Source organism: Herpailurus yagouaroundi, unplaced genomic scaffold (genome assembly GCF_014898765.1).
Source record: "Herpailurus yagouaroundi ecotype Mexico unplaced genomic scaffold, PumYag 163, whole genome shotgun sequence".
Lineage (NCBI taxonomy): Eukaryota > Metazoa > Chordata > Mammalia > Carnivora > Felidae > Herpailurus > Herpailurus yagouaroundi.
In genome coordinates, this window is record NW_024412404.1 from 27,288,608 (window position 1) to 27,315,431 (window position 26,824).

Sequence of the window (26,824 nt, forward strand, 5' to 3'; positions counted from 1 at the left end):
CTGGGATCTGTAATCCATCTGTGTGTCCCCATGGTACAAGACTAGAGCATTCTAACGGCAGCAAGGTGGCATAATCAGATATAGATATTCATGGAGTGTAAGACTCTGGAAGCCTCCAGGAGTTTCTTATATAAAGTCAGCTAGACACTTGGCCAGCCAAGTTTCTGACAGCCAGAAAGCTCCACAACGTAAGACACAGGCAGGCTCTGCTGAGATGTGAGGAGGACCAGTTGGAAAAACCGAAACAATAGCTGAAGTGACAGGGAAAGGGCAGCTGGTTGAGAATGTATGTGAGTAAACACACATCCTCATGCTCGTTCTCTGTAACCTCCACAAAGGGCTGCAAACAGCTTCAAAATTAAATGCAGCACCAGTACAACATTCATTTAGAAATGACCCCAAAGGTGCACCTGGGTGGCTCTGTGGGTTGAGTGTCTGACTCTTGATTTCGGCTCAGGTCATGATCCCAGGGTCGTGGGATCAAGCCCCATGTCGGGCTCTGCACTGAGCGTGGAGCCTGCCGGAGATTCTCCCCCACAACCTCTCTCTCTGCCCTTCCCCGCCCCCCACTCTCTCTCTCTCTCGAAAAAAAAAAAAAGGCCCCAAAATTCCTTTAAAGGAGACAAAAGTAGATGTGAGTAGGTTAACGAACAACTAGATCAGGTAAATAGAGTGATCTAGTTACCTAATTATCCTGACACTAGGAAAAAAGAATACAATTGTCCTGGATTACATTATTTTCCAGGGTCAGAAAACAAGAAACAGGGGACTTCGTGAACTCTTTTTTTTTTCTAGCAAATACTTTCTCTTGGCATTGAATGTTAAATTTGTCCTTATCTAAAGGGTAGTGGGTACCAAAGAAGGCAATTCCCGTTTCACATGATATGAAAAAAGAGCCCTGCAGAATAGAATCTTCTATACTGATACTCTGAAAAAGTAGGGCCCTAACATTTGGACTTATTTCTGTACAGACATTTCTTTGGGATGCCCGCGCAATCTGGATCTGTTATGTTTCTTCCCAGTGGTCTCAGTTCCTGTTGAGCCGAGAATTTGGAAAACTCTCACTGAGATGAGAAAAGGCTTGGATGGTTACCTGGTTTTTCCCTCGGGTCTCTGCTGTACACAGCACATGCCTTTAAATGGGCTAGAAGCATCCTTCCATAGCCACAGTCTCGGACATATCGGAAATGCTCCCTTGCCGTGTCATCAGGGCAAGGTGTCCCTGGGCTGGAGGAGGCTGTTATGTGTGTGGCAGGCTTATCTTTAGGACCTGATTGTGTCTGCGTATTTGTCATTTCTGAAGTGTTCTCTCGATTGCCTAGATTACTTAAATATAACGTTTACGAGAAAATGCACTTTTTGGCACAAAGTCCTGCAGTGGAGGGTTGTCGGAGTTTCCTTTATAGATTCCCTTTGAAAAATAATGCAAGACAAGAGTTCAGAAAAACACCCATGAGGACTTATCAATTCCCACGAGATGATGAACGTTCTTGATAGTCAGTCGTACCCTCCAAGACACCACTGCTAGCAGCGTGGAGGCTAAAACTCAAGTACCTGTCTCCCCCATGGCCGTTCCTTCCATCCTACTCTCCAGAGATCAACGCTGTTGACCAGCTGGGAGGCTAGGGGTGTGTCATGTGCATAGACTGCTTTGATAAAGATAGCTTTGGCCCCATGGCCGAGTGCAGGAACATGCCCCTTGTTCTTGGGAAAACAGCCCCGGGAGGGCAATTGCCGAGACTACACCACTCAGACCCTGGGGGTCTAGAGCAGAGTTGCTGGAACCCCAGGTGAACTAAACAACCCGGTGGTATAACCAATGCCCCGCATTGAGGAACTTTTCACATGGTTGGCTCAATAGGCCACAAGCAGCTGAGCTTGGTGACCTCCAGTGAGCACTGCCTGGGTCACGTGCAGACCTTGGTTTCGGGCCCCGTTCATGTCAGTCTTAGGTCTCTTGCTCACATCTCCTCTTTGCCATACCCTTGGCCATGACCTCAGACCCACTTCTAGGTAGAAGCGTAAATCAAGCCTCTCTGTTTACCCCAAGCTTGGCCCCTTTGTCCTTCCAGCTCCACTTAGTCACGTTGCTTGCGTTGGACCGAAGGGGGTCGGGGAGGGGGAGTGAAAACCTAGAACTGGGAAGGGAGAGACTCGCTGGCTCAAGGTCCCCCACCCAACTTGCTGCTTGTGCCCAGCCACCACCAGAAAACCTGGAACATGGGTAGAGAAGGCACACATTTTCTTTTTATTATGTGTAGCATCTTTAAGCATAAAATCAACAGTGGATCATTTTAGATTATCTGGTGAACTGAGGTTAAGGTACTCTTTCTCCTGAAATGCCTTAGCTCTTTGGGATGGTTGCAGAACATTAAGCTTGTCATATTTACTCATAAATTAGCACTTGGCTGATGTATAAGGATCTGTTTATTGCTGCATCTGGGCTGCAAGATTGTTTAAAAAAATTTTTTTTATTTTAAAATAACTATAGATTCACAGGAAGTTGCAAAAATAGTACATAGAGTCCCGGTACAGCTTTCTCTTAATTTCCCCTGATGGTTGTTACATCTTATGCAACTCTAGTACAATTTCGATACCAGGAAATTGACATTGGTACAATATGTGTGCATAGTCCTGTGTCATTTTATCCTATGTGTGGATTCTATAACCACTACCCCTTTCATCATAATCAATTGTTTTCATCGCCACAGAGCTATCTCTTGAGCTACATTTTATGGTCCTGCCCACCCTGTACCACCCCTCATCAGCATTAACGCCTGGCAACCACTGATCTGTCACCTCAATCATTTTGTTCTTTAGAGAATGATCTAAAAATGGCATCATCGAGTATGTGACCCACAGTGAAAACTGGCCTTTTTCACTCAGAATAATGCTATTGAGATCCATCCACATCGTTGCATGTATCAATAATATGTTCCCTTTTATCGCTCAGTAGTATCCATGATATGGATATACCAGGGTTTGTTTAACCATTTGCCTATTGAGAGAAATTTGGTTGTTTCTAGTTTGGGGCCATGGCAAATAAAGAAGACTAGTTACGTTTAATATAATTATTGAAATGTGAGGACATAAATCTGCTGTTTTATATTTTGTTTCCTTGTTTACTTATCCCCTGTTGTTCATTTCTGTTCTTTCTTTCTTTCTTTCTTTCTTTCTTTCTTTCTTTCTTTCCTTCTTTGCCTACCTGTGCATTACTGAATGATTAAAATCTACTTTTATTTATCTATCATATTTTTAAGTATATTTCTTTGTATGAATCTTTTGTGTAAATTTTAGTTTCAGATGTATTGCATTATAAGTACGTAACTTACCACAGGCGATTAGCATAGAGAGTTCTACTAGTTCAAAAGAAGTGTAGAGACCATGTCTTTTAAGTCTTAAAGTCTTCTTTTAAAACTTTAATTTTCTATAATTTATATCTATCATTTTTTAAACATTTCCTCTATATGCATAAAAAAATACACTAAGTATTTCCCAAAGTCATTTTCATACACAGATGGTCTAAATCAAAGAGAGGCAAAGTGAATTTAAGAAGCGAGTCAGTATCTTGGCCAGCACCAGACAGCCTGGCTTCCAGAATGTTCCCCTTACCACTCTTTCTTCTCCTAACCGAGGGCTTTTCTTCTTCAGAGTCGTTTGTTCTTGTTGGCTGATTAATCTTCAAGGGTTTGCCATAAAGCTATTCTAGGGAGATGTTGATCGGATCCTGGGGATGGAGACAAGAGACTGAGGCAATTACTCCAGGTCACGGAGGCAAAACACAGGAAGGGCAGAAGTGATATAGGGATCACCTAGGTCATGCCTGGCTTTCAGAAAGGACAGTGACTGGGTTAGCCTAAATAGGGTCTTTGCTCCATTTGAGGAAAGGGAAACCCCATGCTTTTCCTATCAAGTGTTTTTAAGCTTAATACAATTTCCAGGAAGGAAAAGTGACTGTGTATTTTAGACCGTGAAGGAATGTTAACATCAAGCCTTTTTTCTGATCCAAAAAAAAAAAAAAAAAGCAATAAAATGTGGAAGAGGACACACAACTCACCTTTATCTCCAATCTTTGCTCCATTCTAATGCCAGTTTTCCTGGCTAACCAGGTGTCTAACATGAATGTATCCTATGGCAAATCAAAGCCCCCTGCCCATTTATTTGTCAATCCTCATGAAGTTAACGATGCTTACAGCCCTTTCCTAAGACATGGCTATGAGGAAGAAAGCAGAATAAAGCACCTAGACCAAGGATGGCAGATAAGACAAGGATGATGTCATCTTGCACACCAACCACTCAGTTGGCAGCGAATCCAGGATGGGTGCCTGGAGATTGTTCAGGACCAGGCGTGGTGGAGGAAATATACCCTGACAGGGCAGGAGAGGGAGGCGGAGGCAAATCCATGGTCCAGACCAGGAGCCCGCCTAGGGGCACAGGGAGAACTTTTATTCTTATTTCCTGTTCTCTGCCAATCCCTTTGAGTGACTAAGAGGGGAACACTAATTCTAAAGAACGGAAATGGGTAATATCCAAATAACTAGCCGGGATCATATGCCCTTGCATGGCTTCTGTACTTCTTGGGTGAGAGAGGAAGCAGCTAAAATAGCAGAATGGCGACCTTAGTTAGGGACATGTTCAAGGCCAACATGCCAGTGATGGCTCCTGAGCCTAAGGCATGACATCTCATCAAGCACTCCACAAACATGACTGCTCCACCCACCTTGGGAAGGGCTTCTAGTAAATCATTTCAGACATTAAGCGAAGGGGAAAATGTAAAGGGTGGTACTCAAAGCTGACCAGGATGTAGTGAAACAGAGTCTCTAATATACTACTGGGAGATACATAAATGTGTAATCTTGTTATAAGTTATTTGATGGCATGTATTAAAAATTATTTTTAAAAACCACACTTCAACGTATTTGTAATAATGAAGCTATACCAAGAAAATAATGCAAAAACAGTTTTTAAAGTCTTCATCATATAGGCTTCCATCACAAAATGATTTCTATTAGTGAAAAACCGGAAACAGCTCAAATGCCCAACAGTAATTTATGTGCGTGTTTGGCTAGCTTGCAGATGTTTAAAATTGTGGTTTCTAAGACCATGTAATGACTTGGTTTTCAAAGCAGGATAAAAATGATGTAAATGCTATAATTTTAACTGCATATAAAAATATACACAGAAGAATAATAAGGAAATCTGCCCGTATTATAGCTGGCTTACATTGTAGAATTGTAGATACTTGAAGATGTTATATTTAAAACTCTGTTGTGGTTTTGTTATTTTTATAATGGAAAACATTTAATAAAGGGAAAAGCTGAAAAGGGAACTTTGATTCGTATCTTCAGAGATTTTAGGAACAGTTGTCACGGCTGAGCATTACAAAGGAAAATAGCAGGAATGGGTGAAGAAATGAACTATGCTGTCTGCTATGGTTTATAACGCAAAAAAGAAGTAAGCGAGTCCTGCTGAGTGAACAGATCTCTGTACTTTTCCACTGACCACTAAAAAACTTGCCACTGACATAGGAAAGTCTTGATTAGGAAAAGAAAAGAAAAAGGCTTTCCTGAATATGTCTTTTGTGATCCTTTCCTTTTAGGCAGTATGAAGGTATGGATGAGCATGAGTGAATAGTGCATAGAATGTTCTCAGCTACTGTGAGAATTGACTCTACCACTGTCATTTCTGCCAAAGATCTAGTGTGACTAGGGACACTGTCCAAAGTATTGTTTCAGCTTTGAGATGTACCAAGTTCCAGATCATACAGAGAAATGACTTCTCTTGAGTAATTACTCTGTGTGCCATCTGCTTTAGATGCGCAACAACCGTTATGGTTGGGGCCGGTATTTTCCCCACTTTATAGATGAGGGAACTAAAGCTAAATAAGATGTCCAGAGAAATGACAAGAAAGAAGCAGAGCTGCCCTGGACCTAGATATGTCCAGCTCCAGAATCTTTGGCTTTTCTCGATGCTTGCACGTATCTTGGCACATATCTCCTAACTTTCTCAGACAACGACATTCTGCCCTGCCTTCTTTCAACTGGTCTGCACACAACAAGGCAAGCTTTCCTCTAAAACACAGTCCCTGCACCTAGCCCAATGCCTGGTAAGGTATTTATGTATTGACTGCACCAACCCGTACCTGCACCCATTCTTTCCTTGCTCCCCCACGAGAGTCTGGAAAGGAATGGGACATAATAATATGGGAATGCACTCTCATTCATTCACAGCCAGTCAAGAGCTTGCAGATTCAGTCTAGAAGGCTCCTAGAGCAAATTGTGCATGTGCAGACAAGAGACAAAGATAGTACTGCTTTCACCCCCAGATATTACCTGCCAACACTTAATGATACTATCTGCCCATCTCTGTGGCCCAGATTTGTCACCTTCCCAAAACTAAATGTCCGTCTTCCCTCCTACCAATCCGTGCTCTGAGATCCCTGACTTCCAAAACCCTGAACCAAAGCATTCCCATGGAATGAACTCCACATTTGGGAGCTGGCAGTTGGTCCTGAAGTGTATGACAATGTGACTAAGAGCATGCTAACAATATTGGCTGCCCTGGCCACGGGCTGTAGGCAGGAGACTTCTGGGAAGAAGTGGGATGGATGGCCCTTTTCTGACTCATTGTGCCTGTACATATGGGTGTGTGCATGTAAAGAAGAGAGAAATGTGTGGAATGGCAAAGAACTAAAAGCCCTTCAGTCAACAAAATCACAAGCCAAGGAGGTAGGGAAAGGTATTTTATGGGCTTGGCTGGAGGAACTGTTGCAATAATGGGGGGATCCCATAATTCCCTGTAGATGCAGCCCCCTGCCATCTTCCCTCCCTCCCTTTCCCCTTCCTGCCTCAGGGTCAGGGTCCCAGGTCACCTCCAATCTTCCTGTGAATCCTTGGCCATGGAGTTGGGTGAGACCAGGTTAGAAAAGATGGCCCTTCTTGGTGTTGCTGCGGCCATAGTCTTGATTTTGTTCAGCTTGTCCCGGGCCTGTTGGCATTTTCTCAGGCAAGTCGTACAGAGATCCTTCTCCTCCACCAGATGCAAGCTTTCCAGCCTCCTGATGGAATCTATGAATGTATCTGACTCCTCTGTCTTGGGAAAGGGATTTCGCTTTGTGTTGAGCTTTTTGAGCTTGGGGAGTTTGGAGATACTTTTGGGGATGGTGCTCAGCATGTTGTCATGTAGGCCCACCTCATGGAGCTCCTTCAGAGCACCCAGCGTGGTGGGCACACTCTCCAGATGGTTCAAACCCAAGTTCACAGTGCGGATATTCTTGAGCTGATTGAGTTCTACAGGCAGCCCATTGGTGGTCAGCCTGTTGTTGCTGACATTGAGGTAGAGCAGAGAAGCCATCTGGCCGATGGACTCAGGGAGCTTGTCGATGTAGTTGCTGTGCAGGTCCAGCCACCGAAGGTTCTGGAACTTGGAGATTGAGTCAGGGATCTTTCTGATCATATTCCGGCTAAGGTCGAGCTCATCCACATCATTCAGTCTCAGGATACACTTGGGGAAGGTGGTAATTCCCATCTTGCTCAAGTCAAGGCGTTTTTTCCCATCAAGTGTAATTTTGACACAATTCTTGGCCACATTAAGGGTAATCTTCTTGCCCTTGGAGCCTTTCCCGCCCTTGGCCATGTTCTTTTAGTAAGGGTGTATGTTTGGAGTGTGTTGTTCTGATTGGTTGGTGATCGGTTTGAGGGAAAAGTCACAAGAAACTGCTAGAAGATATGCTCTGACAAGAAGAGAAAATATGTCTAGTTAGAAGATGATGTGAGGGCGCTAGACTCCCCCCAAATTGTAATGCTTCTCTCACTAATGGTTACAGACGAGATAGACAGAAATTAGGGCGTCAGCAGGAGTAACCTAGCCAAAGATCTTTAGCAAATTCAATTCCCTCTTCAGGGGTGCAAGGTTGGCCTGAAGGATGCTCAACACCCCTCTGTGCCATTCCTTGAAATATGAATCTCTCCATTATCCTGGACAACTCCTGCTAAAGTGTGTGTGTGTGTGTGTGTGTGTGTGTGTGTGTGTGTGTTCTTGGCTATCGGCCACTTGCCAGACCCTCACAAAAATCTAGTGTTTCCTTCAGTTATCTCATGAATCCTTAGGGGGGGTGTGCTGAGTTCTCAGAAGCAGCATAGGGGCACCTGGGTGGCTCAGTCAGTTAAGCATCCAACTTCAGCTCAGGTCATGATCTCACAGCTCATGAGTTTGAGCCCAGTGTCAGGCTCTGTGCTGTCAGCTCAGAGCCTGGAGCCTGCTTTGGGTTCTGTGTCTCCCTCTCTCTCTGCTCCTCCCCAACTTTCTTTCTCTCTCTCTCTCTCTCTCTCTCAAGAATAAAGAAACATGAAAAAAAAAAAAAAGCAGCATAGCCTGGATATGAAATGAGGGGGAGTGAAGAATGACTTACGTATTACATCTCTCCTCACCTTCTGGACCCAGAGGCACTAGTCACGCCTTAGCTACTATCACTGCAGTACAACAGAAACAGCCCAGGAACGTCTTTTGCTCAGCCCACAAGGGAGAGTGTGTGCCTACGCTGTGCGGATGAGTGTGGAGGAGCCAGGGTTGAGCCTGGCAGAATGTAAAAGAATTCTGTCTTTTTCTACTTCCTACCCCCTACACCTCCTCCCTTCACAGACTTCACACTGAAATTCAACTGTAGACACCTCTGCACTGGTAGGTATGATCATAGTTATGAGTGCTGCCATACAGAGAAGTAGAAGGTACAGAGTCATGGGTAGCTTCTGGCCTCAGAATGCTTAGCTTAGAAGTCTAGATCTACATTGAAGAATTTTCTTCAATTTTTAATGCCACAATTTTCTCATTTATGAAAACATCCCCCCTGTAGGGCTCTTGGGGAGTGCAAATTATCTAGGTATAAAGGGCTTACAACCGTGCCTGACACATAGTAAAAGGTTGATGAATGTTAACTATTAACTATTATTATCAGAACTTTGCACATATTCCTTTTAATCTTCAGCAATCCAGTAAGATCCATCGGATTATCGTCATTGTAAAGGGAGGAAGACTGAGGCTCAGGAGCAAGGAAGATCTTCAGCTAGGAAGAGAATGAAAACTGTTCTTTATTGTTCTAGAAGCTGTTTTCTAAAGCTTGCTTGCTGATTTTCTATTTTGGGCCAAGCTCCCACCCTGAACAAAAGCATGCTGTCAGGAGTCAGATACGGACATTTTCCCACTAAATTAAAATATTAATCTAAGTAGGCTGTGGAAAGTTAAGTATGTATATTTTAAATCTCCAGAGCAATCATTAAAATAACATACAGACATAGGAAAAACCGCAATACGAACATTAAAATGAAACTGTAAAAAAGAAGTCAAGTAATCTAAAAGCAGAAAAGGGGAAATGGAGCAAAAAACCCAACTATTAAAATGGTAGACCTCAATCCAAACATATCGATACTTCCATTAAATGAAAATGACCTAAACACAGCAATCCAAAGTATAATTATCAGAATGAATAATAAAAGAAAAAGACCCAATTATATGCTATCTACAAGAAATCTACTTTAAACAAAAGTAAGTTAAACTAAAAGAATGGAAAAAGACATACTACACAAACATTGAAGGAAAACTGGAGTGACTTTATTAATATCAGACAAAGTATGTTTCAGATCATGAAAACTTACCTGAGATTATGAATACCACATAATGATAAAAGACACACTTCACCATGAAGACACAAAAATAATAAATGTATATGTACTTAAGACCAGAGTTTGATATAAAAGAATTGAAAACTGGTAAAATTGAAAAAAGAGATAGATCTGTCATTAGAAGTGGAGACATCAATACTTGTCACTCAATAATCAACAAACCAACTAGAGAGAAAATCACAAGGAACAGGGTTTCTCAACCTTGGCTCTACTGACATTTGGGACCATATAAATCTTTGTTTTTAGCAGAGGTGGAGCAGTGATGGGGGAATGTTCTGTTCTATACATTGTAGGATATTTAGCCAGCAAAAGGCCAGAAGAGTCTACCCACTAAATGCAAATAGCTTGCTACTAGTTTTAACAACAATAATGTCTCTAAACATTGCCAACTCCTCACTGGGGGGCAAAATCCCCGCCAGATGAAAACTGCTGATCTAATTGGCACATAAAACATTCTGCCTAGCAACAGAATACACATTTCTTTTCAAGTGCACATGGAATATTCACAAATATGTACTGTATTCTTGGCTATGAAACAAATCTTAACAAATGCAAACAAATTGAAATAAGGCAAAGAATCGTCTTTGAAAATAATGGAATTGAAATTAGAAATTAATATCAGAGCGATAAGTGGAAAATCTCCACAATTAACAATTAAGCCATATATTATAAATATTCATGAATCAAATAAATCTCAAGGGAAATTAGAAAATATCTTGAACTGAAGAAAAATGAAAATAGAACATGTCAAGACTTATGATATGCAACTAAAGCAGTGATTAGAGGGAAATTTATAGCTTTAAATGTTCATACTAGGAACATTTTTAAAAAGTAAGAAAGGTCTCAAACCAATAATGTAAACTTCCATCTCTTTTTTTTACTTTTTAAAAAAATTTTATTCATTTTCTGAGAAAGAGAGAGCGCACAAGCGGGGTAGGGGCAGAGAGGGAGAGAGGGAGACACAGAATCTGAAGCAGGCTCCAGACTCCCAGCTGTCAGCACAGAATCCGGCACAGGGCTCAAACTCACAAACCACATGATCATGACCCAAGTCAAAGTCAGACACTTAACCGACTGAGCCACCCAGGTGCCCCTAAACTTCCATCTTTAAAAACTAGCAAAGAAGATCAAAATAAACCTAAAACAAGCACAAGGAGTAAATGATAAAGAAAGGGGAAGAAATCAATAAAATTGAGAGCAGAAAGACAACAAAGAAAATCAATGAAACTAAAAGCTGATTCTTTGAAGAGATTAATAGATTTGAAAGTCTCTAACCAGACTGATAATGAAAGAAAAAGGGAAAGAGAAGGCACATTTTATGAATATCAGTAATTAAAGAGACAGACATTAAAGGAATAATAAGGGAATAGTACAAACAACCTTAGAAAAAAACTTAGGGGTGATCAAACACAAACTAAAAATCTCATCAGTAAAGAAATATACAACCTATGAAGACCAATATTCATTAAAGAGACTGAATTCATACTTGGAAAACTTCCCAAATCTCCTGACCCAAATAGTTCTATTGAAAAACTCTACCAAAAATTTAAGGACAACACCAATTTTACATGATCTTTTCTAGAAAATAGCGAAGGGAGCAATGCCTAACTTCTTTTCTAAGGCCAGCATTCCCCTGATACTAAAATCACACATAGGCCATATAAAAAAAGAAAACTGCAGACTAATATTCTTCATGAATATAGACACAGAAATTCTCCATAAAATATTAGCAAAAAGAATCTAGTAATATGTTAAAAGAAAAATACATGACAACCAAATGGGAAGGCAAGGTTGACTTAGTACTCAGAAATCAATGTAATGCAGCATACATCGTATTACTGCATTAATTAAAATTAATTAAAAAGAAAAAATACATGATCATATCGGCTGGTGCTGAAAAAATTTATGGCAAAAGTTAACATCCATTTATGACATCAAACCAGTAATAGAAAGGCTCTTTCTTAACCTGATAAAGGGCTTACACACACACACACACACACACACACACACACACACACACAAATCTACAACTAATATCATACTTGGTGATAGACTAAATTTCCCTCTACATTTGGCAACAAAACAACAAGGTAAACTCTCAGTATGCCTATTGAACATCATATTGGAAATTCTAGCCAGTGCAATAATGCAAAAAAAAAAAAAAAATAAGTCATACAGGCAGGAAAGGATGAAACAAAACTCTCCTTACAGATTACCTGCTTGTTCACCTAGAGACACTCTTAGAAGTAATTAATGAGTTTAACAATGTTGCAGAGTACAAAGTTAACACCTTGGTTAATACACACACATGCACACACACACACACGCACACACAAAACCACTTCTATATTCCAGCAACAAACAATTGGAATTTGAAATTTGGAAAATAATGCTCCAAAAAATAAAACACTTGTGTATTACACATAAGTAACACAATTGTACAGGATTTCTGTGATGAAAATTACAAAACACTGATGAAATAAAGCAAAGAGGATCTAAATAAATCGAGAAACAGCATGTTTATGAGTTGGAAGACTCAGGATAGTTAAGAAGTCAATTCTATCCAAATTGGTCTAAAGATCAATACAGATTCCAGCAGGATTATTTTTATACGTGAATGAACAGACTTTAAAATGTGTATTGAAAGAAAAAGAAACTAGAGGTCCAAAAAATTTTGAAAAAGAAAGATAAAGTTGAGGGATTCATGCTTCTAGTTTTAAAACTTACCATACAATTACAACACATGGTTTTGGTGAAGGGAGACATACATAGATCAGTGGAATAGAAAACAGAGTACAGAAATAGAACCACACAAATATGGCCAATATTGTCCATTGATTTTTGACAAAAGTTCAAAGGAAATTCAATGGAGAGGCAATGAACTTTCCAATAAATGGTGTTAGAACTATTAGTCACTCAAAATAAAAAAAAATTGAATCTCAAACTATTGAAATTAATTCAAATGAACTCAAATTGGATCACAGATATGAATGTAAAGTATAAACCCATGAAACTTTTAAAAGAAAACATGTAAGAAAATCTTCATAAGCTTGAGTTAGGCAAAAGTGCAATTCATTAAAAAAATACTGACAAATTGGACTTCCACGAAAAATTATTGCTCTCTTAAAAAATTTGAGAATAAGAAGACAAGCTATAGAATGGAAGAAAACATTTGCAAAATACATGTCCAACAAAAGGACTATCATCTAGAATCTATAAAGAACCCAAGGCCAACAGTAAGAAGACAAACAATACAATAAAAATAAAATGCCCAAGAGATTTATCAGGACTTTTCACCATAGAAGTTATGTAGTTGGTAAGTAAACCCACAAAAGGTTGCTCGACATCATTAGTAACTAGGGAAATGCCAATTATAATCACAAACAGATACCACTGCACAGTTATTAGAATTTCTAAAATAAAAAACAAAATGAAACATAAAAATCTATATAGCACAAAGATTTGGTGAGGATATAGGACAACCAGAGCACTCCTGCATTGCTAATGGGAATTCCAAATGTTACTCTGAGAAACAGTTTGGCAATTTCTTATAAAATTAATTGTATACTTATCCTATGACCCAGCGTTTCCCTGACCAGATAATTACCCTAGAAAAACAAAAATTCAGGTTCACACAAAAGCTTTTCCATGTGTGTTTAAGGCTACTCTATTCATAATTGCCAAAAACAGAAGAAAACAACACAAAGGCCTTTCAGTGAGCGGATAAAGAAATTGTGGCATATCCTTATTATGGAACACTGTTAAACATAAAGAAGACAAATCTATTGATACATGGGACAACTTGGATGAATCTCAAAAGCATGTTGCTGAATAAAAGAAGCCAATCTTAAATGCTTATATAATGAATGATTCCATTTTTACGGCATTCTGGAAAAGCCACAATGATAGTACAGAAAACAGATGAGTGGTTGCCAGGGATCAGGGGCGGGCAAGGTTTGACTACAAGGGAGCAGCGGGAAGGAGTCTTCCAGGGTGCTGGAACTGCCTGTATCCTGACTGGTGCTTATGGGAATGAAGCTGTACATATGTCAGAACCCAGAGAACTGTGTGCTAAAAAAAAGGAAATTTTACAGGTTTTTTTTTAAACTTAAAAAGATTTAGGACTCCATATTCTCTTTCTGTCCTTTTCACTGTGGCTGCTTGCTTAGCCTGGTTTTGGACTAAAAGTCTGTGACTTTTTATGCCCCCACTTAGCCCTGTCCTGCCCAGTAAAAGGCATCCAAATGTGTACCATGTGGCATTGCTACGGTACATGTGCATATGCCCACAGGGAACAGCGATGCATGAGGCACATGTCAGAAAAACTGCCCTACTGCACTTGAGTTGAAATCCCAATTTAAAAAAAGATGGGCCGGGGTGCCTGAGTGGCTCAGTCAGTTAAGTGTCTGGCTTTGGCTTAGGTCACGATCTTGTAGTTTGTGGGTTCGAGCCCTGCATCAGGCTCTGTGCTGACAGTTGGGAGCCTGGAGTCTGCTTTGGATTCTCTCTCTCTCTCTCTCTCTCTCTCAAAAATGAATAAACAGTTAAAAAATTTTTAAAAAAGATTGACGAAGAGCAAGGGATCCTGTGTTCTCATCTTAATGCTTATTAATTGCTTTCCACATTATAATGTTGTTAGATTTAGCAAATAAAATTACAAATTCCCAGGTAAATTTGAGCTTCAGATAAACAACAGAACATCTTTAGTATACATGTGCCCCACACATTGCATAGTTCTGTATTTTATTGGGCAATTCTGTCACATGGTTCTGAACAAATGTAAAGTTTCCTTTGTTCATGATCCTTGTATTAGTTCTTTGGGACCAATTTAAGCTAAATCCATGTGCTTATTCCTGCATTCATTCATCCATCCATTCATTCATCTACTCATAGGGTAAGTATATTGAGAGGCTGTTATGTGACAAAGCTCTGTGTTACACAAGTGAGCAAAAAACAGGGCCAGTCCCCGAGCTCAAAGAGCTAAAATCTAGATTGCTACTGATTCTGACCACCTGATTCTCCTGAGCTCTCCAAAGTCTGGGCTGTCTTTTGTATTTCTTATATTCAAGATAAAGTTCAGCTCAGAAAGGCCAAACACAATAAGCATGTGCTAGAGGGGCCCTGGATGAGAAGGATGCTTCCAGTAGACTGAAGATCCACCCAGGTGAGCCCCGTTAAGCCTGCTCCCCAGAGCCCATCCACACCCTGGTAAGAAGCCCTCCATCTCTGATGAGTGATGGGAAGGGAACAGCACAGAGCTGCCCACAGAGCACTTCTCCATTAAGGACTACTCCAACAGGCCCTTTGGCTCTGAGCCTGCCCATTAATTACCCGCAAAGCAAAGCAGGGGCTAGATAATGCACTGTACCTCCTCCCTGGTACATCTGGGTACCCAGATGGCCCCAGGCCAGGTGAAACATGATCAACCCCCACCACCTTCACACTTTTCCTCAGGGCCACCCTACCTGGCTGGGTCCCTTGCTCTTGGTTATGAAGAGCAGGTGTATTATATTGCTCAAGGCCCATCCTGACCCCCTATGCTGCTGAGTGCCCCTAGAAGCAGACCAGTGCAGGAAGACCTGCAAAGACCCCAAAGACCAGGAATATATGCCTTCTCTCATTCAACTTGGAAAGGTCAGCATCCTGCCCAGTTCTTCCCATTGAGCAGGAGAGTAAGTATTGGCAAAAGAAGTGTAAAACTCGTGATCTTTTGATTCAACTAAAACTGGTTAGATGGTCTGATGTTATCAATTCACAGAATCCTCTAATGTCAGAGTGAGACCAACAACCCACACAAGGGAAGCTGGAAATCAGAAAAAGAGATAGAAGTTGATAGATAGATGGAGAGCTAGATGGATGGATGGGCAGACAGACAGATGAATGGATGGATAGATGAGTACTCTATTTCATATCATACGAATAGCTGAGAAGCCTAATACAAAACATTTTTCAAGGTACTGAGTCTTTTTATCTTGAACAATTGGTTTTTGTACCTTGGAAAAACTGGACCAGTTGGTTGACTCTAATTTTTAATTAATTTTTCTATCTAGTCATTGTGAATCAAACAGCATGGTGGGACACCCCATGGATATCTAAATTAAAAATGTAATGGCAACCTATATTTTAATACCATCAAAATACTTGCAGACATTTTTCAGTTGTAAGGTTGTTATCATCACTATGATAACAGAATTTATCTTGTACTTCGCACTCATGTGTCTTTATATTTGTAATTAAGACTGATTTTGTGTACATTTGATATCTTTAACATCTTGCTAATGTGATCTCACAATAATTATTTCACTCTTTTGACTAATGCACTGAGATACAGGAAAGACGCACTGTAGAACTGAAACCCCCAAACCCTGCCATTTCATAGCCAGTATTGGAACTAACTTCACAGCAAGTTTCATACTGTATGGGTGAGAAATTTCTTGCTTGCAGGCCATCCCTTAAGGGGAAGTGGTGTGAACCTCCTTCAATAAAATCACTCATGCCAGAGGCATTGCATTTATTTTCTCTCCTGAGTCTCGGAAGACCCATTCACTAGGCACGCAAGAGGCCAGCCTCACTTCTGCCGTGACTTTCCACGTATCTTCAAATCATTCCCTGTCGCCTCCACCCCTTCCTAAAATGTGCTGTACCTTCTCGTAAGCAGCCATGTGGCAGATGAAGATGTGGGTGGTCACTGTGGGGGCGTCTGTGGAGTGCATCTGTCTGGAACCTCTAGCCAGGTCTCTAAAATAGGCACTAATGTTTGACTCAGGTGTAATTTTCACCGGGGGAAAAGAATTGCCATTTTGTCTAATGCCCATTCTGGGCCAGGATCTGTGTGCTCCCTCTACCCATTTTACAGAGTTAGCTGGTCCAAAGTAACTACTGGGGACACGCTGCTGGGCCCTTCCTATATCTACACAGCAACTGTGCCAAGTATCATTCTGAGTTTGAAAATAAGAGAACCGAGGCTCAGAGAAGTCAGGTGTCTTCCCCAAGGTAACACAGACAACACAGCACAGCCAAAGCAAACCTAGATTTGTCTGATACCAAAGCTTATGATCTTTGTGCTACGCTATCTTGCCTTTCTTCTCTCTCTTCTGGTGCCTTTGCTCTAGCAGTAAGAATTGCTTATCCTTGGTGGCGGGCGAGGGGGTGGGGACACATTGCCAGCCCTCTGACTCCAAGGAGAAGAAGACATTTTAGAATCCTAGCACTCCCGGGGCAAAAGACACCTGTACCAGAAATTAAGGCTGCTTGCCCCGCATGTCCCCCAAAAGGTGTGCTGCCGGTTTTGGTCACCTATGGGGTGTCTGATGTAGGAACGAAGATATATCACAGAGTCGCAGACTCTGGGTGGCCAGACATTCATTTAGGCCCATTCTGACTTGGCATGGGTTAGCCAGGGAAGTGCAATGCAGCAGGATTAACCTGCAAGCAGCTTAAGGGGAACGGAGTGGACTCCCCAGCTGAAGTAGCTGACCAAACTTTGGTCAAAGTCCCTGCCAGGTCAATAACGCAGATGTCCCACTGACCTTTTGGAGGCACCACATGCAAATTGGGGTCCCTGAAGAAACCATTTCAGGCCATTGCCTGCTCACTGTATTGGCCAGGGGCTAATGTGCAGGGTGTTCGTTCTCCTAGATACATATATGGATGTGTATCTCTGAATAAGATGAATTTTAAAGGTATTGTAATAGCATTAGTGGAGTCATTTAACTGTTAAGAGCTTGGAGATTGACGATGAGAGAGAGAGAGAGAGAGAGAGAGAGAGAGAGTTTAAAGGGTACACATATGCCACCACAGCCTACCTAATAGGCATGTGCCCCCAAGCAGGTGGTGATGGAGATGGGAATCTGTTGTCCCTCAGCTGTGCTAGTCCCCCAGCACCCCCACAGTGTGAGCTTCTTGCCACCCTGAATTTGTCAAGAACGTAAAGATAAAGGTTTTCATCCAGCATGGTCTGGAAACAACCCACCACATTCCTGGGTGCTCACCACAATTTGGGGCCCTCTTCTGCCCTGGGTAGGGGGGGCTGCTGGCTGTGTAGGGGCCCCGAGAGACTGTATGCAGACCACCAGAAGTTTGATTTTCACCATGTGGGCTCACTAAAATCTAACCCCTGTAACATGCACGCCTGACATTCCCAGACAGGAGGCCATCTCCATGTGTCGATCACATGATGCTGTCCACCCCTCCACCCCTCCCCACACGCGTGCTGAGCCCTTAGAGGCACATCATGCCTTCTCTTCCACAAAGCGACCTCCCATTTGCCATTCTTTTCAGTCCTCACTACTCTCCTTTGAGGTGGGACTATTCCTCCTACCCTGAGATAAGGACGCTGTGGGGCAGAGTGGGGCATGAAGTATTTTATCCAAGCTCAAACGGCTCCCCTTTCCCCAGGCTTCTGGGTGGAGTGTTCTTTCCATGACATCAGGGCTGCAGCAAACAGAGTGTCTGTGTGGAAGTTTATCAAGTTCACCTCATGTGGCAGTTATCTGGTTAATCTGATCAACACAGCTCTAAGTATCTCACTGGGCTATTACGCACGCACGTGTAGCTTTGTCTACCCTTAATATTATTTACTTCTTTGTCCTTAGCAACAGCGAGGCTCTGTACATGTGCTGCCTGGGAAGTCGTTATCTGTCAAACTGCCCCCTTCCCCTGGCGGATAATAAGAATTCAACTTTTATTTGGAGCAAAAGTTCCCAGGGGGTCACATGGCCCAATAACAAAAGATTATGATTTCTTATTGGTTTAATAGCATCTATTTTGTAATTCTGAATGTACTCTGTTTTAATTGGATTTGTTAAAGGAACAAAAGGGAATAGGTGCCTTACAATTAAAATAAAATATTAAGATTATTAGTTTAACAGACTAGAAATGCCTTGTTCATCAACTAACACATTCAAAACGCACAAACCGACCTCCCCACCCGGGAAAGCGGAGGAACCAGTGAGTCCTGGCACCTCGAAACCTCAAGAGACGAGTCTGAATTCAATTTCAGCCAATGTGGTTTAAATACTGCTGTGGCCACATAGCAGGTATTGCATTTTCTCCTCACAGCCTCGGCCTCCCTTGCAGATAAGGAAGTGGGCTCAGAAAAGCGGCCTGGAAGGATGAAAAGGACAGGGGCTTTGGACACCCATGGGTGGCTGCCCATCTCCCCATTTACCATCCAGGTGACCTCGACCAGTCCCTTGAGCCTCACTGAGCTTCAGCTCCCACTTCTGTGAATAAGATGTTAAAAATGGCTGCTTCTGAAGGTGGGGTGAGGGTGAGTGAGCCTTGGAGGCGTATGTCGTGGCTTTGCATGTTGGGGGAGAGGGGATTAGTGGCATGATGAGGACAGCCTCACTGATCAACAGTGGAGTCATGCTTCACAGCCCAGTGTCCTTACTGGGATCCCTGCCTACCCAGGTGCAGACTTCAGATGACTTTCTCCTGCAGCACAAGGAGACATACATAGCTCCTTGAGGCACAGGCCCCCCAGGGTCGCGGAGATGGGGGGTAGTTCTCCTCAACTGCCCTGTGTGTGTGCATTTCTTCTGTATCCCATCTGGCCCCAGGGAGGACTTGCTGAGGGGTGAACAATGGCACAGACCCCGTAATCACTGGCAGGTAGCCTGGTGTGGTGCCTCCGTCTGCTATAGGAAAGCCCCTAGCTCCAAGGGGGCTATAGATGCCCCCATGTGAAGCTGTGAGATTCTTCAAAGGGAAGCCCTGAAGATCGACCATAAGGGATCAGTTGAACTTCCCATGGCCCTTTTGGATTCATTTATTCATTAACAGTATGTACTGGACAACTGCCATGGACGAGGCGTGGTTTTATACAGCAAGCAGAGTGAAGAAGGAGATGAACAAAAGCAAAGAGGCACACGATGCCAGGTGGCCATGAGTGCTTGGAGAAGAAAGAGTCGGGACAAAAGAGGCAGAGATGTTCCTAGGGGAGACATACACTTCTGGGGACAGTAACCAGGAAGGGCCTCTTTGAGAAGAAAACATTTGGGCAGAGACTGAAGGAAGTGAGGATCCAGGGAGATGGGGAGAGTATTTTGGATAGAGAAAACATCAGATGGAAAGGCCCTGTGGCAGAGGGAAGGCAACGGATAAGCAGAGGGGAGAAGATGGAAGGAAGGAAGGAAATAGAGGAGGCAAGGTGGGAGGGAGGGAGAGGAGAAAGGAAGGCAGGCAGACCAGAGGCACAAAAACAAAATCAGCCAAAAAGAATGAGAGCAGATAGGATATGGCTCATTTTCCAAATTATACTCTAGCTGTTTTGAGAAAAACCCTAAGGCCTGTCAAACTAAAGAAAGAAGGCCAGTGCCTACACTTCCCCCAGGGTGATCACAGACAAACCCGTGTCCTCTCTAATTTCTACCTGATACAGAAGGAAATGCAGCCTCCCGGCTGGCATCAGCCACAGTGTTATCCTGGGCTGGTACCTCGCCATGGAGTGTGGGCCCTCAGATAGGGCCGGGGGTCCATCAGGAAGCTACCATGTGCAGGACCCCACTGAGTGGGGGCACCAGGGGACAGTGGAAATAAACCAGATGTGGGAAAGGGTTGACCAGGCTGGATTTGAACCGTGTCTGCCATGGGTTCCCTGGGGAGCAGAGCCAAGTCACTTGCCTCTTCTCTGTCTACACTTGATACCTTGGTGATGTCACTGAGTCTCATTGCTTTAAATACATGACTCCCCAGTTTTTGTTTCTTACCTAGACTTCACCCTCGATCCTGGACTTACATATCCTTCTTTCTGCCTGCTTAGCATTTCTACTTGGACGGTGTAAAGACACCGAAACACACTGTGCCCAAAACCAAGCTCGCTGTCGACCCGCTGCACCCATAGCCTTCTCTGACCAGGCTGTCAGCAACAGCATCTTGTGTGTCAGGCCCCAAACTGTGGCCCCATGCTCAGTACCCCTTTCCTCTTCTACTCCATGTTCAGTCCATCGGGAAATCCTGTGGACTCTGTGCTCAAAGTAGATCCAGAATCCTACCATTTCTCACCACCTGCCCAAGAGCCACCCTGGGCTGAGTCCCTACCATTTGCCACTGGCCATTTGCAGTGGCTTCCTACCTTGTTTTCCTGCACCTGTCTTTACCCTATGCAATCTCTTCTCAACACATCAGCCAGGGGACTTCTTTTACCACAGCCACCATGTTACTCCTTGGCTCACAGCCCTCTAGTGACTCCTGTTTCACCCAAGTAAGGGCTGGAGACCTTCTAGTGGCCCCATGGCCTGACCCACTGCCTCTCTGAGGGACTTCCCACCACTCGCCCCCATGCTTACTCCATATCCACCACCCAGCCCGGCCATTCCTCTAACTGCCCCACAATTTTTCTCTATAGCCTTTGTTCCAGCTGCTTCATCATTCTGGAAGGTTCTTCTCTCAGGTATTTAGTAGACTGACCTGTTGATCTTCTTCAAGGTTTTGGGTAAATTCTACCTTTTCAATTCAACCTTTCTGATCCCCCAATGAATGATGCAAACTAAGCCCCAACATGCATGGATCCTTCTTGCTCTGCAATACTTTTTTTTTTTTTTGAGGTTTATTTATTTATTTTGAGAGAGAGAGTGCATGCGCAAGTGGGGGAGGGGAAGAGAGAGAATCCCAAAAAGGCTCTGAGCTGTCAGCACAGAGCCCAACGTAGGGCTCAAACTCACAAATCGTGAGATCATGACCTGAGCCAAAGTCAGACACAACCGACTGAGCTACCCAGGGACACCTGCTGCACTTTCTTCCATAACACTTAACACCTAAATATATTTTATGGTAGACTTACTTATTAAGCTTATTTTTATTGTCTGTCCCTTGCTCTCCTCCCTCACTAGAGTCTAAATTCCCAGTGCTTGGCAGACAGGAGGCCCTCAGTCAGTATTGGTTGAATGAATGAATTGTAGTGCTTAACAAGGTCTTTCCAGTTCCCTTGACCTCAGAAAGGGGTCAGCTTTGTCCCAGATTCCACAGCTTTTAACAGCTGCTATGTAATCCTCTTGACCCACTGTTTTTCCACCTATTTTGAAAGGACTTCTAGAACATGCAGACTATTTTTTAAGGGAGAAGTCTACAGGGGAAAGATGTTACTTTCACACCAAATATTTATTAGTCACCAAGTGTGTACCCAGCCCTGGGCGGGGCACACTTGAAGATAGGAAGGCTTTCCAAATAGCTGCATACAATGGTGTGATCAACTTTTTGGCTGTGAGATTAAGTGTGCAGGGAGACTGGAAAGCGGGTTAGTAGTACAGCAAATGAAATTTTAATTGGGTTAGGTCAAAGAGAAAGAAAAGCTTCTAAAAGTAGGAATGAACAAGTGCAAAGGTAGAGCAATGGAATCAAGCAGGAGGTCTGAGGAGATGGGGCTTACCATCCCGGAAGGGACGGGCCCCCCGGCTATCCAGGAAGCACAGATGCCACTTCTAAGCATTTCCCTTCAAGAAATAAGAACAAAACGTTCTGTATAAATATGTTTATGGCAGTGCCACTTAAAATAATAAAAACAAGTGGACACAATCCACATATCTAACAATGGACAACTGATTAAATAATTACTGTGCAGTCATAGAATGAAACAGATACTCAACAGTAACTAAAACAAAACAAAAACATCATTTTTCAGAAATGCTGAAAGGAAATCTTTTGAGATATAATGTTATGAAGAACACGTTACATGCACATATTACATCAGCGCTCTCAGGAGCATGCATGCAAGCCCACAGAGAAAAAGTTGGAAGAACATCCAAATATTAGCAAGAATGCCCTCTGGGTATTATGGTATCGGGTTATTTTTACTTCCTTAAATGCCTGGGTAGTTTCCAAATTATCTGCAAGATTCTGTATCTACAGAATCTATTTCTAATTAAGAAAGTTACAAACACATTCACCCACACTCATACACACACACACACACACACACACACACACACACTTCCTTTTCAATCGCATGAGTTCTGTAAAACCACTCATATCACCCTGTTTAAAATAGACGTGGTGTGTGTGTGTGTGTGTGTGTGTGTGTGTGTGTGTGTGTGTGTGCAAGAAAGATTTTAAAATATTGAGCATATTTGAATCAAAGAGGAAAATCTGAGAAAATATTCCCCAGACAAAGACAAGGAGGGACCACATATACAGAGAGCCGCAGTTTTGGGGGTGGACCAGCCTGGCTCACATCCTGAATTCCTACTTCCTCCTAATGTGTAAGAGAAGCCATAGTCCTCTGAGCCTCGTTCTCCTCAGGTAGAGTGGGGCAATGTGAAGATTGTGTAGGAGGAAAAGGCCAGGACGTGACAGGTGCCTAGTGAATGGGAGCCTTGGTGATGGATGGTGATGGTGTCGCTTGTGAGTTGAGAGCCCCGAGTTGCCTGGTGGCAGTTGCAGATGGAGGTGGGGGAGCACCGAAAAGCGCCCCACCACCTGCAGACATACGACTTAAGCGGGAGGCAGAGAGCCCAGTTTCCAGGCAGCCCCATGCTTGGCCATGCTGACAGTGGTGGTGGAGGAGGGGCAGGGGGAGGGAGCCATTCTTGTTCCCTCCAGAGATGTTCCCTCAGAGCCAGCAAGGCTTCCACTGCACTGAAAACCCTGATCAAGCACAGATGAGCATGATATAAAAACCACATGGCCTTTTATGTGTTGGTGGCCCAAACTATGATGCGATGTAGGGGAGGATATTTATTTAAAAAGTGGCTAACTTTTCTCCATCCAGAGGGGGAGGCCACTGGAAAGATCAGGGTCTAATTTTTAAAGGGATGCTGAGGTTAAAGGGTGCAAAAGGGTGGTTTGGGGCTCATGGCTTGTATGTTAGGCACCTGTCTTTCAAAAATGCTGTGACTTCTAATCTTATTTTTTTCTATAGAAATATTTCCTGAATTCAGATTTCCCACTCCTCCTTCAGTCTTTATTGGGCTTGCTTGAAATTATTACTGAAGTATTCCGCACTGTCACCCCTTTTCTGATTTTAGGCAGATAGATATAACTTGCTGGAAATGGTAGGAAGAATGGCCATAATGACAGCCAGCAGCACTTGGTTTAGGGTGGGGCAGCTCTTTGGCATTTTCCAGATAGGGATGGTGCCCAGGTGGGAGCCATTTTGTCTGTTCCCTTCCTGTCGTGTATAAAGGTACTTAATAGAAGGCAGTCATAATAGAAGCAGGGACCACAGAGGCTTTGAGGCCATTAGAACTGGGCTCCACCCCATCTTTACCGCCAGCCTGGTTTTAATCATGAGCTCAGTTTACTGGTCAGCAAAACGGGTCAGAAAATTGTAGGTTGTTTTGAAAAGTAAATGTGGGGATGAGTATACATTGAGTGGCCAGTGTGGAGCAAGTGCTAAGTGCCTTTATGATGGTAAATACTGTTAGATCTACCAAACAGCACCGTAGTGATTGCTTCTCTCCACTGAGTAGCCCTAGGACACTCCCCACTAGTCATCGATACCAGGTTTAAGACTTGCAGACCGATCTTTGCAGATTCCCAAGGACAAAAGCCTTTGCAACCTTTTAAACACAAATGATTAATGATAATACTAATAACAAAAGAAAAAACATAGCAACAATTAGAAGATACAATTATACCTTTGTCCACTTTTAACCTCTACAGCCTGCTACAGCCCAAGCTACTCACTTGCCCATTCATTCATGCATTCATTCAACACTTGTATTTGAGTCATTCTATAGGTCAAGGTCAGGTCGGAAGATACACAGTGAACAAGGCAGACATCGCTGTGTTTCTCATGAAACGACAATTTTCGGAGAAAGCAAGTCAATCAATAAAAACAAAACAAAACAAAACCAAAAAGACTCGAGCTCAGTTCAGTTGCTGTAGATGTTCTGCAAAAAATCAAAACTGGTAGATGTCAAAGGGAATGCCAAGGGTCGGGAAGAGAATATTGGGGAGGAGGTGGCCAAATTTAGACTGAGAAGGTGGGGGAAGTCATCTCAGGTGACATTTGAGGTGACACTCGATGATGTCACATGGGAGGATTTGGAGAAGAGCACCGCAGAAAAGGTGCACTAGGTGCAAAGTCCTATGGGGGGGGGGGGTGCTTGTGGTGTTTAAGAGAAAGGAGAAGCCAAGGGGGCTGGAGCAGGGACAGAAAGAAGGTGCAAGATAACGACAGAGAGCTGGCCAGGGGCTGCAGGGCTGCATGAGGTGGAGCATGTGAAGTTTAGAGGCGTCACCCCGGCTGCTGGGAAGTCTGCAGAGGTAGGGAGGGAAGAGTAGACAAAGACAGCCACTTGCAGGCAGGAGAAGAAGGTGGTGTGCACCAAGGGAGTGGGGAGGAGGACGGTGCATATTCGCCATATGTGGTGGGAGCAGAACCAATGGAACGGTCTTCTGGGTCGCCCACGTGGGTCAAAGAGAAAAGGCAAGAGCAGGCTGGCATTTTCTATACATGTTTCTATACGTGTTGAGTGCTTATTTTATGTCCAAGGGCATCACATGTATTGTCTCATTTAATCCACCCATCCCACTTTACCGAGAAAGCACCTCGTGAGCCTCCAGAGCATGTCCCCTGTCACAGTCACATGCTGGTCAAGCAGAGCTAGCATCTGCTCAGTTTTCTTGTCTGAGGGCCGAACTGCCATTTGGCTTTTCCCTGGAAGTTTGATTTGACAACATCCTGTGATAAATTTGGCCCTCTGGGCTGACAAGAAAGCTGCTGACTCATCGTATTTTCCAGACACTAGCCTAAACTGAGCTGGAATCTAAGGGGACTTTCACTGCACTGAGGTTAAGCCCCATCCTTAAGACTCACTCCTCACAGCAAAGAAAGCATGTGTGTGTTACCAGACCCAGCTCTGGGGGCCGAGATGAGATCTATGATGTAGACTGGCAGGAAATTGGAGGTTGGCAATGAACCGAATTGGCCGTGGATGGAAAGCTGGCGATGGATGATGTGGCAGGGGAACCCGCCATGCCTGTTTGGAGGGGGGCATGTTTCAGTGCACACCTTGTGTTCTAGGGACACCAGGGACCAGGAAACATCACCTAGTTTGGCTTTCCCATCGCCCAGATGATGGGTGGATGGAGAAAGCACGCCCACCTCTCGTCAGCAACAGTAGGAGAACCTAGGATCCCCAAGAGGAAATTGAAGCCACCAAGCACTAGGCCCTAAAAATTGGTCTCTAGACAACTGTGGGGGTTCAGGTGCTCTGCAGAGTGGGCAGTGGCTGTCTCAGTACCTCCCTTCTCCTCTGCAGGCTGAGGCTCAAGCCCAGAAAAACATATGAGTCACCCTGGCTTGGAGACCAGTCGCAGTTCTGTCTCTCCCTAGATATGTGACTTTGTACACATTTCCTAACCTTTCTGACTCCCCGTTTTATCCCAAGGAGTCAGTGTTCAGTACTTGGTTCACATAACATCACATACGATTCATAAATGTATTGAGAGCCTACTATGTGCCAGACCCTTTGCAAAGCAACGACACTGCACGGTTTTTAACACATTTGAAGTTTCTGCTTTCAGATTGTGTGTATGGATTATATTGACCACCTACTACGGGCCAGACATTTTACAGATATCCTAAGGAATTCTTATAACCACCTGATGTACTGATCTTCATCTCCATGGGACATACGTGGCAAGTAGCCTGTCCAAAGTCACCTACTTTTTCCCATTTAGGACATAAGGAATGTGTTCTAGTGTGTTCCTTGAAGAGTCTCTCCTCGAAAGGCCCAGCCCCACCTAGGACTTTACTCGTTAATGGATCCCAGTGTTCAGGATAACTTGTGGCAAGGGTTTGCCTCCAGACTTTTCAAAAGATGGATTGTGCTCCCAAAGCTACCACAGTCAGCAGTAATCAGGCTCCAGCCTCATGAGTGAAGAGAACCCCACCGCAGTTTCTTTGAGGGGTCAGTCACCGGTTGGGTTCAGCAGCAGTTCAAACACTAGTCTCCCCTGCTTGTAGGAGCAGCAAATTTTACCTTCTCATTTCAGACTCAGACTTTGGCAAGAGACCCGAGCATGACTCCAAAGGCCCAGACTCACACACCGACCTAACCAAGCTGAGCCATGGCCCCAGGCACCCAAGAAAGCCCTGCTGGGTCCCCAGCTGGGTCCCCTACTAGCTGCCCTTCCTGCCTGGGGCTCAGGGCCAGCTTCCTCCTCTCCTAAATAATGAATTAGCTTGCGTCTGGGGTTTG

General features: G+C 43.5%; 2 protein-coding genes across 8 annotated transcripts in view; one reads left to right on the forward strand and one right to left on the reverse strand.

Annotated features, from left to right (window-relative positions):
* The window catches only part of WDFY4 (WDFY family member 4), a 295,803-nt gene that overhangs the window by 220,034 nt on the left and 48,945 nt on the right, over window positions 1-26,824 (forward strand). The window lies entirely within an intron of this gene.
* Window positions 2,226-26,824, reverse strand: part of LRRC18 (leucine rich repeat containing 18) — a 28,349-nt gene continuing 3,750 nt past the window's right edge. Inside the window, exons 1-3 of one of the 2 annotated variants that reach the window (XM_040485703.1) lie at window positions 17,483-18,253; window positions 6,872-7,732; window positions 2,226-3,727 (exon numbers count right to left, since the gene is read on the reverse strand). In XM_040485703.1, coding sequence (XP_040341637.1) covers window positions 3,706-3,727; window positions 6,872-7,635 — 786 coding nt within the window. In that variant the 5' untranslated portion in view covers window positions 7,636-7,732; window positions 17,483-18,253 and the 3' untranslated portion in view covers window positions 2,226-3,705. Of the gene's footprint in view, window positions 3,728-6,871; window positions 7,733-17,482; window positions 18,254-26,824 lie in introns of those variants that run through there. The other variant, XM_040485702.1, reaches the window with a different exon arrangement.